Source organism: Phytophthora infestans, genomic scaffold, assembly GCF_000142945.1.
Source record: "Phytophthora infestans T30-4 supercont1.3 genomic scaffold, whole genome shotgun sequence".
Taxonomy (NCBI): domain Eukaryota; phylum Oomycota; class Peronosporomycetes; order Peronosporales; family Peronosporaceae; genus Phytophthora; species Phytophthora infestans.
In genome coordinates, this window is record NW_003303756.1 from 237466 (window position 1) to 258546 (window position 21081).

The window sequence follows — 21081 nt, forward strand, 5'->3', positions numbered from 1 at the left end:
CGGAACTGTACGCTGCCAGCTCATTTAGACGCACATTGTGGTGGAAAGCATGCCCGACAACACGGCCAGCTTCATCGAGGTCGCGGAGGAGCGCGAGAGCGAGGACAACAACGAGAAGCCGTACTCGCCCACAGCTCCGGGCACCACCACGATCCGCCGCATGCGGCTGGCGGAAAAGCTGTTGCAAGAAGAGTTGGAAGAGGAACGTCGAGAAGCGATGATGAAGGAGAACACGGTACTTATGCGTCCACCCAGCAAATCAGACGCCGAGAACCCAAAAGCTGCCTGCTGCTGCGTCGTCATGTAAGACGAGTCGAAAAAAATGATGCGGGAGTAAGCTCGCGAATGCATGATATATATATAAACACGAGTCTACTGTTTTGCTTCGTTAATTGTGGTGTGTGCATATAACTTGGCGATGTACACATTGAAACGACCCTGATATGAGACGGTGTGGCATTATTGTCCAGATATTTGCGCAAAGAGCGACTGAACCCATTCGGGATTTGTACTGGCGTTCGTATTCGTGTTTTGAGTCCAGAAATTTTAGAATCACTGGATTTTTGGAGATGTATACATATCATAATAATTTCCTTGGCCCATTTTTCCCGCTGCAATTTTTGCGTTCACAGCAATAATAATAAAACTTGAATTATATGTCGGGTGGATGTTGATGGAAGATGGATCTCATGGTGGAAATACATGTAAATCGCATGGCGAGACATGCGAATACACCCTTTTGTATACGTATACCTTGTTCCTGACTGCTTTGATTTTTCGAGTGCGGAAAAAAGAAAAAAAAGTGCGGGAGGGGCCGCCCAACAGTCAACAAGCTACTCAGGCATTCCAGCGCTCCCCCCTTTCCGAGTCAATCGCAAGCGCGTTCGCAGTGCCTTTTGCAACGACAGACCGACAGGCAAACAGACCATGGCGCTCAACGGCATCGACAGCGAGTACTCCGGTTGGGTGTACAAACAGGGCTCGCTGGTCAAGAACTGGAAGAAGCGCTTCATGGTGCTTAGTGGACGACAGTTAACTTACTACGACACGTCCAAACTGAACCCTACGGTTAAGCCCAAAGGCAGCTTCCAGGTCATAACCGTGGAACTCAGCCCTGACATCCAGAATGGGCTACTGGTGCACGGCCGCGGCGGTCGCGTATTCAAGCTCTACACGGCGTCGGCCGAGGCCACCAGCGCCTGGTACAACATGATCTTGGACGCCACCACAGCAGCTCCGCAGCAGTTCGTAGCGGCGCCTCCCGACCGCTTCTCAACTCTCTCGGCCGCCAGCTCTAAACCAGTGGATGTGGACGACGAGATGGAGTTATTGGACCGTCTCGAGTCTCTTCCGCTCAGTGACAGCGGCAGTGAGCAGGTGACTCACTTTGGTTGGCTTAAGAAGGAAGGAGCTCGTGTCAAGAGCTGGAAACGCCGCTACTTTGTGCTGCGTGGAAACGCGCTTTCGTACTTTAATTCCGAAGACACTGGAGCCGCCGCCAAGGGCTACGGCCATGTGCGAGCTGTAGAGGTGAACGGAACAGTGACCAACGGACTGGATATTTCGTTCGATAACGGGCGAATACTGCGAGTCTCGACCAGAAACAGCAAAGATATGGAACTCTGGCTCTGCAAACTGAGTGACGCCATTGAGGCCGCAAACGCCGAGATGACCAACGTGCGTCAATCTCTAGCGGCACGTAGCTCCTTCCGTGCGTCGTCGATCGGAGGACCTTCACCGACGAGAATGAAGCAGCAGCAGAATATCCAGCATTACAACAACAGGAACGCCGGAATGCGACACTCGTTGGCATCCGTGCCGTCGAAACCCAGAGGATCAGCGGTGGAAACGCCCGAGATGCCGCAGCGACGTACAGTGTACGAGAAGCGTTCGTCCTCGTCTCTTGACGACTCATACATTTCGTCGGGGTTGTCCTCGCAGTTCTCCTCTTCCAGCTCGTACAACCACTCGAACTCGTTCCCGGATGGCTCGGCACCAGTGGCAAGGCCAATTGTGCACACGAATGGCACAACCAACACGCACAGCTCATCGAGCTCCACATTCTTCGACAGCGACAGCGAGTACGACAGCGATGACAGTGAAGGCGACTGGATTTAAGTTGACGATACTGCGGTTTGACCGCAAATTCATGGCCATACAGACATGCCGTGGTGACCCCATTTTCTGACGTTCAAGATCGATCAGATACCAGCACAATTTTGGAGCAGACTATGTGCAGCCTTCGACACAAAAGCTTCGACTTGAGGCGTGTCACGTGTATTAAATCCCCGGGCCATCGTTTGCGTGCCTTTGGGATCTTTGTTTGTATTACTTACTACACGACCAACGCCCCTGAGTAAGTCAAGGCAGACGCCTTTGGAGCTGTAGGCTTTGATTTTGCTTTTTTGTTGCGTCCGTGAACTTTTTCTAAACTAATATGAGAACTCGATAGCACTCGATACTAGAATCTGTTGTTCGTGCTGCATAGGTGAAACCTTTTAGGTCATACTCCTAGGTGGTATTCGTACCCCGCACTGTCGTATCGCCCTACAACAGATGCACCTTAGCATGCGACGAATTCTGAGTTAAACTGCCCAACTTGGTGGCTTTCACAATGGACGCCGTACGGTGCGGCTGGCCACGTATTAATATATCTTCTTTGGTACGTAGTACGCTTTAATTGTTTTCGTCTTGCGGGAAAGTTAGCCAAATAAAGACCCGTCAGGTTTGAGGTCTCAATGAGCTCGTCTGCATTTGGATTCAAACTCCTCGCCCCACCTGCAGTTCACTTTGAAGTCAGCACCACAGAGAACCGTGTGGAAATATCCTTTCGCTCATCGTCATCAACTTCAGCTGGCATCTCCAGATAGGTTTGTTGTCAACGATGGGTGCTGGAGCGTCGGCGTCACCACGAGAAAAGGAATCGGACTTGACTCCGCGTATCGCTGGGGATCTCGCCTTGTTCAGTGCGATCCAGAGAGAGTACGATCAAATGGCAACTGAGGAGCTCGGCAACGAAGTCATCTTTGAGCGCATGAAGCAGATTTGTAAAACAGCCTATGCTCCTCGAGACCCCAACGCCCCAAAGTCGGCACCTGCCAACGGCCGAGGACTTTATCGGCGTTCATCCGACCCTCAACGAAAGAAGCGCGAAGTCGTGTACTCGAAAGGCTTGGTACGATCTGCCATCTATCACCGTTCACAGTTGCAGGAGAAAGCCCTAACAGTCTTGTGCTTGATACGGTAGGATGTAACCAGAGACACGCTGCCCAAGCGGCAATCCGAATCAAAAACCCCAGAGTGTGCTGCCATGCTCAAGAAAGCACTACAGTGTGTCCTCTTCACCGACTCGAGCGACGAAGAAATGGACCGGCTTCTATTCCTCATGAAGAGAATCAAGGTCGAAGCCGAGCAGAACGTGATCAAACAGGGAGACCTCGGCGACCAGTTTTACGTTGTGCATTCAGGGTCTCTTGAGGTCATCGTCAACACCGCTGTTCTAGGATATCTGAAACCGGGAGATCACTTCGGCGAACTGGCACTTATCTATGACGGTAAGTCTGAGGTTTCCTCTTCCATTCCCTTTGTCACCATTTAAACTTATTTGTCTTGCAAACTTCAGCCCCTCGAGCAGCCACCGTTCGCGCTGCTACGAACTCGATTTTGTGGACACTCGACCGTGACGAGTTCCGTATGATGCAGGCGCGATCATCCAGTGATTCACTCGTGAAACGTGCCAAGTGGCTGCGTCAGGTCGAAATCCTCGCCAGTCTGTCAGAACGACAGCTTGCTCTGTTAGCAGGAGTCCTGAGCGCTGTGACATACTCCGATGGCGAGATGATCATCAACCAAGGCGACGTGGGAGACACTTTCTTCATTGTGGAGGAGGGCAATGTATCCTGTCAGATGGAAGGCCCTCGAGGGTTTAAACACTCTGATGCGATGAGGACTGAGCTTGCTATCTTGGGTCCAGGCGATTACTTTGGCGAGATGGCACTGCTCAGTGACATGCCTCGTAACGCAAGTATTTACGCTAAAGGTAGCGTAAAATGCCTTAGTCTCGGGCGACAGGAATTCGACTCTATCCTTGGCCCACTCACTGACGTGTTGGACCGCAACAGCCGCATTCGCATCTTGCGAACAATTCCCGCGTTTGCAACCAAGTCTCAAGAAGCCCTCGACTACGCTGTTTCGCAGCTCGAGATTAAAGCCTTCCAAGACTCTCAGTGCATCTTCCGACAAGGCGATACAGCTGTAGCATTTTACATTGTCAAATCCGGCTGTGTCAAGGTCATCAAGAAGCGCCACGACGGCAACAACAATCTCGTGACAGAAGAGCTTCTGCTGAAAGCCAACGATACGTTCGGCGGAGAAGTATTCGAACAGGCTGACAAGTATTCTTGTACAGTCATCTCAGCGGGTCGATCACAGTGCCAGCGTCTAAAGGTGTCATCTCTTGCTCGGTCTGGATCCCGTCAGTTCACTCAAGTAATTTCCATTGTGAAACCAATCGATGCAAGTCGAACCTCGATTAACGGTTGTTGTTTTCCTCTTCCAGCGCGTAAACATGGGAGAGCAGGGTCGAATTAAAAGCTGCACTCTTACGCTGGACGACATTCGAGTGGTAAGGCTCCAACTCCGTTGGCCGGTATACCGGATCTTGTATGTGTCCTTGACTCCGTAAATTGCTTCATTTCCACAGGCGGGCGTGTTGGGTGAAGGTTCCTTTGGCAAAGTTGTGATGGTTCATGCACTTTTGGACGGCGCAGAGGAGCAACCAATGGCTCTCAAGATCATGGCCAAATCTCACATCATCGAATCCGACCAGCAAGTCCAAGTCATGCGCGAAAAGCAGATTCTGATGACAATTCCACAGCATCCATTCATAGTAGACCTGTACGCCACCTATCAGGTATGCACTGGTCTATCGATTCATATCGATCGCTGCAACCCGGTATTAACATGACCGCTTGCTGCAATAGGACGCGAATAATTTATATATGCTGATGGAGTTGGTGCAAGGTGGAGAGCTCTTCACGCTGCTTCACAATGAAGAGTTCATCGAGACTGTTGACGAGTCGTCCGTTCGATTCTATTCAGCAAACGCAGTTCTCGGTCTCCAACACATGCATCGATATGACTATGCATACCGAGACCTTAAACCCGAGAACTTGCTGATCAGTCGTGAAGGTTACCTCAAGTTCGTCGACTTCGGCTTCGCTAAGAAGATCCCATTCATAGTAGTTAACAGCGAGGGCATTGAAGAAGTCCACTCGCGCACTTTCACGCTATGCGGGACACTGGAGTACCTCGCACCTGAGTTTGTCCTTAACACAGGCCACGATCTCGCCGTAGACTACTGTAAGTCCCCTTTTAATTCGCTGATCACGAACATACACTAACATTGCTTTTGTGGATTGCAGGGGCACTTGGCATCTTGATCTACGAGATGCTGGTCGGCTACACGCCGTTCGGCACTGGTGATGGCGACACCACGCAACTATTCCGCAACATCGCCATGATTCGAACAGGTACCAACTCGGTGGACTTCCCATTCCACCTACTAGAGAACTGTCCGCACGCGTGCGATCTTGTGCGTCGTTTACTGCAAGGAGACCCCACGAAGCGTATCGGCGTAGGCATCAATGGTGACCAGGAGCTGCGACAGCACCCCTGGTTCAGCAGGATAGAATGGGACAAGCTATACAGCATGAATCTAGAGCCACCCTACCTACCTCCCATCAGCGGCAAGTACGACATCTCGCTCTTCGAAGGGGAAATCGGAAACCGAGCCAAAGATCGAGTCTTTGATGGACAAGGAGACGAGTACTTTGTCGGCTTTTAATTCCGCATCATTGTCGCCACATGTTTGCGCCACTATAAACGCGTTCATTAGCCTTGATAGAGTGGACGCAAGACCAAGGAATAATAACGTAACACCTTCACAGTGCCTTCGTCTTCACACGCTGGCACTGGATGGCTCCTCCATATCTCCATGGCCTTCATGCTGTCTGATGACGCGACTAATTGTTCGCAATCTGGCCGCAATTTCACGTTGAACTTCACGCGTTTCTTGGTGAATCTGTAAAATGGCTTCCATTTGCTCCATCGGGTCTGGAGTCAGCGATGGCAAGCCTTCCATCCCAGGCACCATTACCATATCAACTGTTGTCTGGTGCTGCGCCGAATGCAGTGGTCTTACACGTCGATTCTGGTGTTGCGGATCTGGTATCAACCCTGTCTGCTCCCGCGTTCTGTCAATAATCTCAATAAACTCGCGGATCTTGGCTCTTTCCTCTTCTAACTTCCTTTTAGCGGGTGTCAGCGCCGCTTTCTTGGACGCCTCTTGATCGTCTTTGATCTGTTTAGGCGGGCGTTGTGCCCTTGCATTAATCTCGCTGCGTCGATTTCTTATAAGCTTTAAAAACTCGGCGTAAGTCGGCTTGGGTTCATCGGGTTCGCCGCCCTCTTTAAGAAACTGCAGGTGACTCTGCTGCAAAAGTTGCTGCGTCTCTTGTTTATCCGGGATCCGGCCAAAGTCCTTCGCATATTGAGCATAGCGTTGTAGACTTAACAGCTGCAGTTGTTTACTAAAGTTCTTGCGCTTGAACCGCTGGGTGGTGCTTGCACCAGTGCTCGGTGGCTGGCTGGGCGGATGTTCTTGTCTCTGACTCGGCTCCAGACTCATGGAGCTCGTAGCGTGCGTAGCATATCCCAGATCCGCGAACGTTTCGTCGTCTAGCGCCGCCTTCCAAGGCAAGTCTAGCTCCACTTCCTCCTCGCCCATGGCGCTCCAGTGCGGAATTGGAAGAATGATGGTCGAGTAGGTTGACCTTGTTTTTATAGGCTAAAATCGGCCATTTTCACCCAATAATATCGCTGAAAGGCATTTGCACCACACGTTTCCTTTGTCTCGGATCCAACGAGGTCACAAGCAAATTAGCGTCGAGTCGGCATTAAGCATGCAGCGTGTGATGGCGATGCGACTGCGGCTGCTGCAGCGCCCTGTGCGCACGGCAGCCCAGAGCAGTGCCGCCTACTCCACAAAGACGCCAGAATTCTCGGATATCGTGTATGGCCAGGATACGGGCGTGCGCACAGTGCAGTTCAACCGACCGGAGAAGCTCAACGCGCTGACGCTCCCCATGGCGATCCACCTGACGCAGCGTCTGCACAAGATAGAGGCCAACAAGACGGTCAACGCCGTCGTTTTTTCTGGTAACGGGGGTAAGGCTTTCTGCGCTGGTGGCGACATTCGCGCGCTAGCCGACCATGGCAAAGATCCAGCTACGCGTCACGTCTCGCTTGACTTTTTCCGTCACGAATACCGCCTCAACTACCTTCTGGCGACCACCGAGAAGCCCATCATTTCCTTCCTCAACGGTGTCACTATGGGAGGCGGCGTGGGTCTGTCAATGCACGGCAAGTTCGTGGTGGCCACTGAGAAGACGTTGTTTGCTATGCCCGAGACGGCCATCGGTTTTTTCCCGGACGTCGGTGCCTCGTTCCTACTTCCGCGTCTCGGACGCCGTCTCATTGAGGGTGAGGACTACGTGGCTGACGTGCCCAAGTCGCAGGCGCTTAAGGGCCAGGGTGTAAGTGACGTATTTGGAAGGGAAAGTACCTTTCATTTAAAAAGATTAACTGTTGGTGCTGTGACTCCAGCTGGGCACATATCTTGCGCTGACGGGTGAGCGTCTTAAGGGCCACGAGGTTATTGGTCTGGGACTTGCTACCCACTACCTGCCCACGAACGAGTACGAGACGCTGGTGCACCACCTGACAGGCCTCGAGTTCGCAGACCACGTGCCTCAGGAGGAACGCGATGAAATGATTCACGAGGCTCTGGAGGAACTTGAGACGGACGAGGCTTTCCAGGAGATTGACCCGGGTGAGTTGCGATTTGAGAAAAATTAGGTTGAAGTTGCAAATGCTTACGTCACGATCTGTGTAACAATCCAGAGTACCTCGAGACGGTTGAGTCGGTGTTCGGTGCTCTTAATGAGAACGACACAATGGAAGGCATCTTCGAGCGTCTGGAGGTAAGTTTTGTAGTGTCAAGAATCGGATCATTTAGACTGCGTTTTCTAACAAAGAGCGCGTATTTTTTTATTATGAGCAGAAGCTGAACACAGAGTGGTCACAGGAGACTCTCGCGACGCTCAAGAAGATGTCGCCGCTGAGTCTGAAGGTCACGCTGGAGCAGATGCGACAGGGAGCCGTCAAGACGTGCGCCGAGTGCTTCCAGATGGAGTACCGCATGGCTACGCGTATGATGGAGAACCCGGACTTTTTCGAGGGTGTGCGTTCGGTTGTTGTGGACAAAGATCGCAACCCGAAGTGGTCAAAGCGCGACATCACCAAGGTGACGACTAAGGAGGTGGAGGCGTTCTTCAAGCCGCTGGAAAAGGATCAGGAGCTGATCCTGTACCCGTCCGCGACGGCAGTGACGGAGAAGAAAGAATAAGTTTCATCTCTCATTAAACCTTCGGGAGGAACTTCAACAAGGAACAAAAAAAGACAACGCAGCTCTCAGCGACTAACTCGGCATATGTGCCCACTATTTGTGCTAAGAAAAGAGAACTCATGAATCTCTGCTCAATTCTTGTTGGTCACAGGGCTATTTTCCACGGAATGCAGATCTGCACGGTTCGTATTTTTAGTGGCCGTTTGAACAGCTTCATCCTCGACGGTGCTTTTGGTATTGAGCTCACTGTTGATGGTCAGTCTAGGGAGCGCGTAGAGAGGCGTTTTTCATTCTACTGACATTCTGGCGTGGCCTGTCGAGCAGGATGATGTCGCCTGAGGCGTTTGGACGTACGCACAAGCGCCATGTGACGGATATTATCCGAGTAGCTCTTGAGCGGAAAGGTGTAATCGGCTTTATCGACGTCCACGACGGAATGACGCTCCTCGAGGCGCGGACGCTCATTTGGGAGAATGTCGAAGACGCACCGGCCGAGTTTCAATTTGTCCTGGATGATGGTGTCCCTGTTAGCGCACGACAAGAGGAAACTCAGAACATTTCATCCTTCTATCCTTTGGTGAGAATTCGCGAGCAACATGCTCGCCGAGGGCCAACACCGTCCCCGTTATCATCGCCGCGACGAGAAACCATGAGTACAGCAGGGTCTTTAGCGAGTACAAATCCATCGTCCGGCTCGTCGGAGAAGGTGTGCGTGCGTACGGCTTCTGGAGAAGAATTTCATGTGTGGGTTACTGAGGACTACACATTCCAGCAACTACGACGTGATGCTGCTCGATACTGGAATATCGCTGCTAGCGAGGTCGCATTAGTTGACGGAGAAGGTTGTTTGTGGCCGGAACAAGCCAAGATTCTCTCATTAATGAGTGTGGAAGATCTTCACAGCAATGGAATCATCCTCGAATACAAAGGGGGCACAATCGCGGCCAGAGTCACAAGCAGCGTCAGTCTGAAAGATGCCATGAGCGTTGCAGCAGGCGGTAAAGATAAACGACCAAGCTCACGACGTGCAATTTCAGCTTCAACGCTCGCATTACCGCTACCTCAGGCGATGAGTCTCTCGAGAACAAGTCAATCAGACTCTTCGTTTAGATTGCGGCGGGCATTGTCAGCATCAGAACCTGACGTGACTTTTGCTGACTCGATGCTCTCAGCCCCTGCTACAAATCCTGTGGAAGAACTGTGGCGAATTTTTACTTTCTACTGCGTAAATGGTGACAGTATGGAACTGGAGTACTTGAAAGCGCATCAGTTCAACAAACTCTTACGAGATTCACGAGTCTATGGAGGACACTTGACACCAGCGATGGTCGACATTATTTACACCTCGGAGACTAAAGGGAAGCCACAGACATCCGGCAAGATGAACTATGAGGAATTTCTAAACGCGCTCGTGAAAGTGGCAAGAGCAGCTCACACAAAGGGAAACCGAGCCAACTCCAGCAAGCTCTTGTGTGACAGTGACAAGGAAGACGAGCTATTCCAGAGATTGATGACGGAACATATTCTGCCTTTGGCCGCTCGTTGGCCGACCAACACTTGGCTGCAACACACCCAGCGTCTACGAAGACCTGAAATCGTGTCCTTTATGTCGAAATTTCTGGAGTCGCTGGTGGAGATTTTCATGTTCTACGCCAAGAGTACGAATGCGTCGGGAGTCCGGGAGTTCTACATGTCCTATGCGGACTACCAGAGATTTATTAACGACTTTTGCTTCGCCAATCTGCAGCTTTCAAGTGTTGAGGCCGCGCACGTTTTCTTGGCATCTTGCTCAAGTCCTCCTTTCCACGGAGCCCTTTTCGACACAGCAGCTAATAGTGAGAAAGCACAATCTGCGGACTGCAATGAATCCGGCTCACAGACTGGAGAAAGTGTGTCCAGTTCAGAAGGGGCTGGTGGCAGCAATGGCGTAGCGGCAATTCAGCGAATTCTTGAAAGCATTGAGGGTGCTATAGCCTACACCTTTCCGCAAAACCAAGTGGGGCGTATGTGCATGGGGGTCTCAGCATTTCTCGATGCTCTGGGACGCATTGGACTAACAACATTCTCAAAGACAACGTCGCTCAAGACAATCCACTGCGTAAAGGGGGTATTTCACCACCTTAGTCGAGGATTGTCGCGGTCACGAGTGCTGGAGATCCTGAAAAATCACGGCTCGACAGCGATGCATGCCTCAAAGTTTTACTCTGGCAGTGTAGCGTTTAACAATAAGTTTCTCGATATGTGGCGCTACGAAGGATCGCCAGATTATCTGACGCTCGATACTACGATTGGGTATATGGGATCGCCGCAAAAGATGGTGTCGTCCACTGTACCCGCAGCAGCTGGGCTTTCTACTGGCACTGAAGCTATTGTCTGCAGCACAGGGGCTCCCTTTGTGGACAATACGTCTCGTCGAGTATCTTCGGCCCCGTTTTCATCTACATCGCCTTTCAGCGACAAAAACGTACCAAATGGCAGTGGACGCGGGCGGGAGGCACTTGATCGGCTTGTACGTAACGCATTTCTTCGAAATGCTATCAGCGCTAATGACGATCTGAGCAATAGAGAAAGACTCCTCGATGAGATGTCGGTTGAACAACTCACCGACCTTAGCAGAACAACGGACCTACCTTTGGATCATTTGACCATCGCTGACGGGATCGAGGAGGAACGGGTGGTGGAACCTGTAATTATAAGTGATCCAGCATCAGTCAAATTGCTGGAAAAACTAGGGAGTAAATTGAGTACTTGTACTCCGTTTGAGATACCGGCGATCGACACAAGACAAGCGACGCCCCCACGCAGCCCAAGCCTGCAACTGCGAATGAATTTTATCTCGTCATCACCACCGCCTTCACCACTTGCGAAGGCTTCACTGCGCAAAGAAGACGAAAAAATGTTTTTCGAGAGTATTCTACTGGAAGGCGGTGTCTTCAAGAAATACGGGCAGTGGGGAAATCCTCATCGACGATTTGTCTGGTGCTCGAAAGACTTCGACTCGGTATATTGGAGACCGCTCAACAAGAAGAGTAACCTTACAAAAGATGGCATCTCGGTGGACTCGATGATATCCGTTCTGCCTGGAAACTCCACACGCACACGCTACGCTTTCATGAAGCACTTGTCCGAGGGTAAGCAAGCTTTCACGTACAAACAATGCAAGTGCAACTCGCTAACTTGCTTTTTGAGTTGGTCACAGATAAGGCTATCGGTCGTTGTTTTTCCGTTGTCGCGGAGGATCGTCGTCTCGACCTAGAAGCAGACTCGGAAGCTACACGTGAGCTGTGGACCAATGCACTCATGTTCCTGATGAGGGAGCATCGCTCCCAATCTGCCAGAAATAACTAACTTATTAGACATCCTGAAGCAAAAACAACATGGCCCAATAAAGATCTTCGTTTCCAACACGAACAAGGAGTAATTCAATCAGAGTTACCAGCATTCATGTTCAGGCGTGCTTGCAACTTCCTATTTCAATCAGCACAGGTTTAGTCGGTCTTGAGGCACTTGTCGAGAGACGAGAACTCTGAGTAGAAGGCTGTAAACCAGTCCAGCGTCTTGACCAGGTCCTCTGTGCCACACATTTCACGGATACTGTGCATACTCAGTTGGGCAAGACCCACATCGATCGTGCGGATGCCCGTGTTGGTCGACAGAATGGGGCCAATAGTCGAACCACAACCAGTGTCCTGACGCACCACAAATTCCTGAATGTCGACGTTGTGACGCCGAGCTAGCTCTTTCATCAAGAATGAGGAAGTGCCGCTAGTGGCGTAACGTTCGTTGGCGTTGTGCTTAATCACAGGCCCAGCATGCAGAGCAGGACGGTGGTTCTGCTCGTGTCTGTCACTGTAGTTCGGATGCACACCGTGAGCCATGTCAGCCGACACCATGAACGACTTCCTGGCCGCGGCGCCACACAGCTCGCCCTGTGCCACACGCTCCGCCACGGACTGCATGAAGTTTGATCCAGCACCCATAAGCGACTGCGATCCCACCTCTTCATTGTCAAACAGTGCTGCTACACGGACGTTCTCGTCGTCCGCAAGGTTATCCAGCGACTTAATCAGCGACTGCGTGGCGAGCCACGAGCAGCACAAGTTGTCCAGTCTGGGCGAGAAGATAAACTCCTCGAGCACTCCGCCCACATTGGCTCCCTGGGTATCAAACAAACACAGCTCGAAATCGCAGATCTGGTCGATCTTGATGTCCAGCTCCTTGGCGATGAGCTGCAGCAGCACGGACGCGTGTTTAGACTTCGGCTGATCCTTGCCATCGGTCGTGGCCTCCAGCTCAGCACGAGCGGCCGACGCGATCACGGGGCGGAGGTGAGTCTCCTTGTTGAAGGTGAATCCCTCCGATACCTTACGGTCCAGGTGGATCGCAAGCGTGGGGATGCGCATAATGGGACGATTCACCAACAGCAGCTTAGACTTGAAGCTCGAGTCGCTCTCGCGCACGATGACACGGCCAGCGAGGCCCAAGTCGCGGTCGAACCACGTGTGGAAAAGACCACCGCCGTACGTCTCGACACCCACCTGAAGCCAGCCCTGCGACTCGATGTTGGATACTGGCTTGACCTTGAGGCACGGGCTGTCGGTGTGCGCGCCGATGACGTGGAAACCATTGCCGCGCTGGTACTTGCCGCCGACAGCGAAGGCCACAATGGCCGATTGGTTGCGCGTCACGTAGTACTTACCGTTGGGCTGCACGGCATCCTTCCACGAGTCCTCCTCGCGCAGCTGCTTGAAGCCGGCTGCAGTAAGCGTCTGCACGGTCTCGTAGACAGCGTGAAACGGGCTCGGGCTCTTGTTGACGAACTGAAGGAACGCGTCTACGGTCTGCGGGGTGCGCGGAGACAATGACAGCTTGACCATGGTGGTGTCGAGTGCGGAAATCGGAGTGATGGTCTTGAGCTTCACGAAGCGGATGCGGAAATGATGAAAAGATCGGCTGACAGAAGCTCACTTTTTACAGGAAATATCGTAGGGAGAAGGGTATTCGTTATCACAAGTGCGTTTGACTTTAAGAACGATTTTGGCAAGATGAATTGAAACGGATTATAGGGTTTGAGGCGACCTGTAGACGGATGAGTGTATAGCGGTGCTTGAACCTACAGCGGAATGTTGCCGTGCTTCTTCCATGGGTTCTTGACGTCCTTGGTTTCCAGCACATCTAGATCCTCGCAAATATGACGACGAGTGCTCACAGGCTCGATGATGTCGTCCACGAATCCACGTTGGGCAGCGACCTGCGAGCAAACGGTGACAATGTACGGGACATCAGCAAGCTCGTTTGTAGTAGTAGGAGCGCAACACAAACATAATCAAGCGTACCATGGGGTTGGCGAACTTCTTCTCGTAATCGGCAGTGTTCTCCTCCACATTCTGGCCGCGGAAAATGATTTCCACCGCTCCCTTGGCTCCCATCACGGCGATCTCAGCCGACGGCCACCTACACAAAACAGTACAAATAATTAAGTGTTAGTGCAACCAAACTCAGCAAAGACTACGAAGCCACATACGCGTAGTTGATGTCACCGCGGAGGTGCTTGGAGCTCATTACGTCATAGGCTCCACCATAAGCCTTGCGCGTAATGATTGTAATCTTGGGCACCGTCGCCTCGGCATATGCATACAACAACTTAGCGCCGTGACGAATGATTCCACCATATTCCTGGTCCGTGCCAGGCAGGAAGCCAGGAACATCCACGAGCGTCACAATGGGAATGTTGAAAGCATCGCAGAAGCGCACGAAGCGTGCACCCTTGACAGATGAATTAATATCCAAGCAGCCAGCGAGCTCCATGGGCTGGTTCGCGAGGATACCCACCACACGGCCCTCCATGCGACCGAATCCAACAATGATATTCTTGGCGTAGTCGGGCATGATCTCGAAAAAGTCGAACGAGTCCACGATCTGATGGATAATATCCTTCATGTTGTACGGCACGTTCGGGTCCGGTGGCACAATACTCTCGAGCGTGGGCACGGGGCGGTTGCGGTCGTCGTCCGACTTGCGCACTGGCGGCTTCTCCTTGTTATTAAGCGGCAAAAAGTCAAAGAAGCGACGCATCTCGCGAATAGCTTCCACATCGTTGTCAAACGCACAGTGTGCCACACCAGAAGTCTTGGTGTGCGTAGCAGCGCCACCCAGTTCTTCCTGCGTCACCTCTTCGTTGGTCACAGTCTTCACCACATCCGGGCCAGTCACAAACATGTACGACGAGTCGCGGCACATGAAGATGTAGTCGGTCATAGCAGGCGAGTACACTGCACCACCAGCACAAGGTCCCATGACCATCGTAAGCTGAGGGATAACACCAGACGCCAGTACATTCAGCTGGAAGATGTCAGCATAGCCAGCCAGAGACGCTACTCCTTCTTGGATCCGTGCACCGCCCGAGTCATTGAGTCCAATCACGGGCGCTCCCAGCTGCATGGCCTTCTGCATGATCTTAACGATCTTCTCTGCGTACGTCTCGGACAAACTTCCACCAAAGACGGTGAAATCCTGGCTGAAGACGAAGGTGAGGCGGCCATTGATGAGTCCTCGACCAGTGACAACACCGTCGCCGGGGTATTGTTGCTTTTCCATGCCGAAGTCCGAGCAACGGTGAGACTTAAGCATGTCATACTCGCGAAAAGTGCCCGTGTCCAGTAGCAGCTCGATGCGCTCGCGAGCCGTGAGCTTGCCTTTTTCGTGCTGCTTGGCCACACGCTCAGCACCGCCTCCTTCAAGTGCCCGCTTGCGCGCCTGCTTCAGCTCTTCCGTGAAGGCCAGTTTACGCGCGGCGGGCGTGAGGATCGGAGAGGCCGCTTCCTCCACTAGCGCACTCATCCATCGGGTCTGGAGCTGCGGATATTGCACCAATTAAACGTCAGACATCATATGCAAAGTTGCATACAGAAGACAGCCACGCACAAGAGGCTGGCGAAGCACGCGAAGACGTCTAGCGGCCAGCATAGCTCCAGCAAGGTGGCGAGGTTCGCAGTGTTCACAGGAATCAAAAGTGACGGTCTCGGATCTCCACAGGCTTCGACAAGTTCAAGTGTGGGTAAGAAATAACTTGGGTTTTGTAAGACCAATTGTGGCCCATGAGCCCATGGGTCTTGAGCGCCAAAAAAAGGACAACAGCGGCATCGATCAACGCAAGTTGAAGTTGCCCTGGGCATGGCACCATCGAGAGCGCGGCGAACCAGATTGTGAGCGCCGAGCGTATACAAGTTGATTGGGTGCGGTGATAGCAGTGCCGGAATACTGTAACAGTGCTGCTTGTCATTGACAAGTTGTCAATGGATGTTCCTTTATAATCAAGGATGTTTGACCGAGCTCACCGTACCAAATAGTGTTCCATGCATTAAAATGATGCACTCCAGGGAGGCTGGCTGCTCTACCTCTTGAAAACTCAGGAAATCCCATTTCTTACATTGAACGAGGTTTAAGTAACATGCCCCACTTATTTTAATTAGTCGGGGATGTTATTTTTCTCGGCAAAATGGTAAGCAAATTGCTGCGTCGATGTCGAAGATGCCTATGAGCTCGCTTTACAACCAAATAATCGGTATCCGAAAAAGGTAAAAGCTGCAGACGTTGGAAAGTGAAAGAATACAGTGAATTTTTGTTGACGCAGTTGACTTGTTTTATTTTTGCGATGTGCCTCAAACAACCGTGTTCAGTGTTTTTCGATACGTTCCACTCTCATTACCGCTGGTCCCGCATCAGTACTTGCAGGAAATAAAGCACCTCGGCGGCTGTCGGACGTTCGCAAGGATTTACGTCCACACACCGTTCGATGAATTGGCGAATCTCCTGGTCCATGGATGGCGAAAAATGTACTTGGAGTCTGCCCATCGAGACCATCTGAAGCACTGCTGTTTCCGGAAGTGGGCGACCCCTCTTGTTGACATGCGAGTACGGCAATTCATGCGTATCCAGCTCCGAGATGACCACACCAAAAGAAAACACATCCGCCTTCTCGTCGTAGCGTCTCCCCATCATCACTTCGGGTGCCATCCACAGTGAACTCCCCACGTTTGAAGTCATGGAGCCATCGGAACGGATTCGCGAGGTGCCGAAGTCTGTGATTTTAGCCGTCAAGGACTCTGTCAGCAATATGTTACGGGACTTAAGGTCGCGATGCAGCACCGCAGGATCCAGCGAGTGCAAATACGTCAAGGCAAACGCCACGCCGTAAGCGATCTGTATTTTACTGACGTTCATTCCCTGAGGGGTGCCAGTAGCGAGGTAGTTTTGCAACAAGGATCGCAGGTCGCCGCCACTCATGAATTCGGACACACAGTACAATTCACTCAAAGATTCCCACGCCACACCGATGAACCTCACGATGTTGGGATGTTCCATGGTCGCCATGAGCTTCACCTCGGATAAAAACATCCGAATTTGAGCCATATCCTTTCGCTTTTCCGGAAGCAACGTCTTGATTGCTACGTCTCGACCTCGAAATCGTCCACGGTATACCAAGCCGAAGGCTCCATGACTGATGATTTCTCCCATCTCGATGCGATCGACTGGGATCCTCGACGCTACTATCACGGGATGTTCCCATAACGTGCCCCTGTGTCGCCTACTATTTGATATTGGTGCTCCAGAGCCTGGTGAATAGCCAATAGTTCGGGTGGATTCGTCGTACTCTGTGTCAATCAGTGACTGTTCTCGATCTAGAAGCTGCATTCGCTTCTCCACTGTATCTAAGACAGTATCGGAAGGATCATCGCGAGCGGCGACGCTGCATGATGATGAACACAGCAAGCAGTACAAAAAGTACTAGAGTCCCGACGATGATGCCGATGATCACACCGAGCCCCAGGGAACCAGACGATGTGTCGGTCTCTGCACGAGAGCCACCAGATCGATCTGATGTATCTTCACTGCTGCTGCTGGTTGAGTTGGCCTCAACACGATCACTCGCTCGGTTTCGCCAGAAGCTGTGACAATAACGTAGTCGAACGATGTGCTTCCATTTCCCATCCTTGTCTCCGTGACTTCGACATTGACGAGATCTGAGCCGTTTAGTACACTTGAGTTCACACCGGGGGGCAACGTTGACGAGTAGTATTGTTTGACCACAGGAGCTGCAGCTGTGAAAGCAGACGACGTGTCTGAGTCAGACGTTGTACTTGGAGCTGTCAAGGTAGGTGCTGGGGCTGTGGTGGGTGACGTAGTAGCTGCTGGTGTCTTTGTCGTTGGTGTCGGGATTGACGTCTCTAAAGCTGAACCAGAGGGTGATACTGTGCTTGCAGTGGACGTATTAGTACTTGTCGGTGGTGTTTCGGTTGCGGGCGATGCCGTCGGCGCAGTCGTAGGAGGTAGGGTTGTAGCTGCAGGGACAGACGTGGATGCTGGCGCCGCTGTAGCAGGTGTAGTTGTACTTGGAGAGCTAGCACTGTTGTTGTTAGACCCTGCATCGGAAGAATCATCGCCTAGAATGAGCAATAAAGTATAAATACGAGGTGCGAGAATGCGCTTTTTGACAAGCATTTGTGCTCACCAACAGTCTGAGACGTCACAATGGAGCACGACAAACAAATGAGAACAAGCAACGGGAGCCAGGTTACTTGGCGGGGACCTTTTTGCTGCGCCATTTTACAGACTTAAATAGGCACTGGATTGCAAAAGCACAAGTGAGAGAACAACGAATCATATTTTTACTCAGCCATCAACGAAGCTCCTTCAAGATTTCTAACAAAGGGCGCAACGCCTGTCTCTTCAGTACCACTGCTCCTAGCTTCGTTCTATTAATATCGGATCTGCTTATGGGTCTTTCACAGCTGAAATGAGAGCTTCGGAGAAGCCTTGATCATTTTCACACTTGATTTCTTTCGAGGTCAACGGCCCTAGCGTATTTTTACGATTACACAGGGCACTATTTAACGCTCCGAAAATGATATTGCTATTTATCGGACCCTTGGATAAATCATTGCAATGCTGAATTTTACAATACATAACCGTAGTGGACATATTTCGGGCCACTTTTCAATACATATATATTTTTGTATGTCATCGATACCCCAAGCGACATATTTCGGGCCAACTACTTTTACTACGGAGTACCGTGCATCTCATCTCATAGAACTACGGACATTACGATATGACTGTCTTGGGTCGACGGAACTGCTGTCGCCGAACTCTTTCTTACCATCCTGCCCCGCTTTCTAGATGCCGTCTCCACTCTCTCTTTCTCGTTTCGCTGCCCCTGCTTCTTTTGCCTTTCGTTTCGAGATTTTATCCTGCTCTCGTTGGAACGTCGTTCTTGACTTTCCGGTCTTATACTCAAATTTTGTAACGGGGTACGTAGCCCTAAGTGTACCCTGGTTACATGAAGTGTGACACGTCATATTTCGGGATATTTGGTACAAAGTACCAAGGCGTTCAAAGCCAACCATTGGTTGATGACATTGCATTTCTATAGGTGACTTATAGTTTGTATTAAACCCAAGCTTTATCTACCTATAAATATACTCAGTTTGCATTCTACCTTAATTAGGCCACTTCGCTCTCTTTTGAATAAAGAGGGGACCAGTGAGCTGCCGTTCACTGAGAGTTTGTATACTCTAGGAAGCTAACTTCCTCAGCGCAAGGTGCTGTGTGACCCCGTCACACTTGGTAGAACTCGTAGTCAATCCACGCCACCGCGGGTAGACTACCTGAACCTCTCCGAAGTTCGTTGTCATGGATAGGAACGACTTCTTCCATATGAACGACTCTCAGCTCGAGTCGGTTCGGAAGATGGCAGGCATCTTCGGCATGGAGGCCCTGCAGAGCCTGGTGGTGTCAACACCGGCCGAGCAGCTCGAGCGCGTCAATGCGTTTGACGCGTACGAGCAGGGGCTCATCGCGCATGTGCGGGAGAACCTGCAGGCTCCGGCGGCGGAAGCAAATCCGCCTCACCCGAAGCCAATACGGCTGAAGGTTAAGCCGTATGAAGGGAAGGAAGGCGAGAACCTTCACTTCTGGGTCCGAGAAGTAGAGCTCGCGATGGACGTGGCTCTGATCTCGACCGAGCAACTTCGTGTTGCTTTTGCACTCTCCAGCCTTAGCGGCCGTGCTAAGAGCTGGGTGTATACACGGGAGGCAACATTCCCTGGATGTTTCACTTCCTGGGCTCAGCTGTGTGAACAGCTCCGAGCCGCGTTCCTCCCGGCGAATTACGAGTACCGCCAGCGTTCGCGCTTCCTCTCGTGTAAACAAGGGAGGCGTGAGCTGCACGAGTACGTGCCAGAGATACGGGAACTCACGGCGTCCCTAGTGGGAAACCCACTCAACGAACACTGTCTTCATGGACGGCCTTCGAGTGGGCCCCGCGCGCACTCAGCTGTTCCATGTTCAGTCAAGCACCTTTGAAGAGGCGATTCAAGTGGCTCTTCAAGAAGAGTACAGTCATCGCCAGGCACGTACGCCGGCCTCAGCGTGGCATGGGAGTTCCTCGTCGGCTCCCGGTCGAACAAGCCCCAATGGACCAGTCCTCATGGAACTCGGGTCCGCCGAACAGCGTGACATCCGCTGCTTCGGCTGCGGGAAGATGGTCCACTTCAAGCGCGACTGTCCCGCGAAAAGACTCCGCAGACGGTCTTTTTTCAAGCCCGTCCTCAAGGGTTGCTGGCAGAAGCCAGGATTTCGGGGACAGGGGGAAGCCGGAAGCCAGTAGGGGCGGGGCGCCCTACTGGGGAAGAACTAAGTCTTCGTGATGGGTGCGCGGGTGGCGCATACCGCGGGGACTTAGCCCCTGAGAGTCTTCGCACTCTCGAATCGGCGAAGAGCAGCGGCGGGTTGCTCGTAGTACACGGTCGTGTACGGGGATACGATCATCCCTTTAGAATCTTGATCGATTCTGGGGCGTCGAAGAACTTCGCACGCCGCCAGACAGTTGCTCGTAATAGCAACAAGTTGTCCGATGCTTTGAGAGAAAGCAAGGGCAACGGGACGGTGTCAGTGCGACTGGCTGACGGGAAGGTCGTCACTGTACCCAATGTCCAAGTGGATCTGGCCGTCAAGTTTGAAGACTTTGACAGCCTCGAACAGTTCACTATTCTCGATATGGATCCATATGATATGATCCTGGTCATGCCCTGGCTTGAGAAGCACGAGCCCAGGATCGACTGGCGAGGCAAGGCAATCGGTGCCAGCCGCCCTGCGCAGTCCGACAGAGCATTGGTGAGTCATGTTCCCACCTCTGTCAGGACCCGGGGCGCCCGCAAGGGCTGCCAGGGTACCAAAGCATCCGGCAGATGCTTGGAAGTCGTCGACGTATATGACGACTCCGAGGATGTTTTGATGGTGGCAGCGCCCAGAGGAGACGCTGGCCAAGTGGGTAAGTTAGGTCCACAAGCGGGTAGCTTAGCTCCGCAGACAGCTGCAGCTGTCACGAGCACTGAGAAAAGCGTGTTCAGAGTGGGTAACAGAGCTCCACTCACGGTCGCCCAGACCTTAACTGAAGAGAAAGACGTCGGATACACTTCCTGTGTGGATAACACAGTGCCACACGCGGTCGCCCAGACCTTAACTGAAGAGGAAGGCGTCGAACACGCTTTCGTGTGGGTACCACAGTACCACACGAGACCACGAGTACCTCGGATGTCACAGCGCCGACATCC

The 21081-nt window shown here is 52.0% G+C and overlaps 8 protein-coding genes across 8 annotated transcripts; 4 read left to right on the top strand and 4 right to left on the bottom strand.

Annotated features, from left to right (window-relative positions):
- Positions 1-49: 49 nt before the first annotated feature.
- PITG_02109 (uncharacterized protein) lies at positions 50-2461 on the top strand (the record flags this gene model as incomplete). Its single annotated transcript, XM_002907034.1, has 2 exons — positions 50-303; positions 804-2461. The coding sequence occupies 2 exons, from the start codon at positions 50-52 to the stop codon at positions 2116-2118; spliced, it is 1569 nt and encodes a 522-aa protein (XP_002907080.1).
- Positions 2462-2789: 328 nt separating this feature from the next.
- Positions 2790-5845, top strand: PITG_02110 (cGMP-dependent protein kinase, putative; the record flags this gene model as incomplete). Its single annotated transcript, XM_002907035.1, has 7 exons — positions 2790-3175; positions 3248-3554; positions 3623-4488; positions 4559-4624; positions 4703-4912; positions 4983-5361; positions 5424-5845. The coding sequence occupies 7 exons, from the start codon at positions 2885-2887 to the stop codon at positions 5843-5845; spliced, it is 2541 nt and encodes an 846-aa protein (XP_002907081.1).
- Positions 5846-5959: 114 nt separating this feature from the next.
- On the bottom strand, positions 5960-6787 carry PITG_02111 (uncharacterized protein; the record flags this gene model as incomplete). The annotated part of the gene is made up of 1 exon (XM_002907036.1): positions 5960-6787. One exon carries the CDS (start codon positions 6785-6787, stop codon positions 5960-5962), a length of 828 nt encoding a protein of 275 aa, XP_002907082.1.
- Positions 6788-6918: 131 nt separating this feature from the next.
- PITG_02112 (3-hydroxyisobutyryl-CoA hydrolase, putative) lies at positions 6919-8467 on the top strand (the record flags this gene model as incomplete). The annotated part of the gene is made up of 4 exons (XM_002907037.1): positions 6919-7595; positions 7666-7891; positions 7963-8042; positions 8123-8467. The coding sequence occupies 4 exons, from the start codon at positions 6963-6965 to the stop codon at positions 8465-8467; spliced, it is 1284 nt and encodes a 427-aa protein (XP_002907083.1).
- A 325-nt stretch (positions 8468-8792) lies between these two features.
- Positions 8793-12513, top strand: PITG_02113 (uncharacterized protein; the record flags this gene model as incomplete). The annotated part of the gene is made up of 3 exons (XM_002907038.1): positions 8793-11053; positions 11252-11598; positions 11667-12513. 3 exons carry the CDS (start codon positions 8793-8795, stop codon positions 11813-11815), a joined length of 2757 nt encoding a protein of 918 aa, XP_002907084.1.
- Positions 11956-13344, bottom strand: PITG_02114 (aspartyl aminopeptidase, putative; the record flags this gene model as incomplete). Its single annotated transcript, XM_002907039.1, has 1 exon — positions 11956-13344. One exon carries the CDS (start codon positions 13342-13344, stop codon positions 11956-11958), a length of 1389 nt encoding a protein of 462 aa, XP_002907085.1.
- A 169-nt stretch (positions 13345-13513) lies between these two features.
- Positions 13514-15469, bottom strand: PITG_02115 (propionyl-CoA carboxylase beta chain, mitochondrial precursor; the record flags this gene model as incomplete). Its single annotated transcript, XM_002907040.1, has 4 exons — positions 13514-13718; positions 13786-13921; positions 13992-15322; positions 15392-15469. The coding sequence occupies 3 exons, from the start codon at positions 15305-15307 to the stop codon at positions 13581-13583; spliced, it is 1590 nt and encodes a 529-aa protein (XP_002907086.1).
- Positions 15470-16391: 922 nt separating this feature from the next.
- Positions 16392-16840, bottom strand: PITG_02116 (protein kinase; the record flags this gene model as incomplete). Its single annotated transcript, XM_002907041.1, has 2 exons — positions 16392-16441; positions 16495-16840. 2 exons carry the CDS (start codon positions 16838-16840, stop codon positions 16392-16394), a joined length of 396 nt encoding a protein of 131 aa, XP_002907087.1.
- Between the last annotated feature and the right edge of the window lie 4241 nt (positions 16841-21081).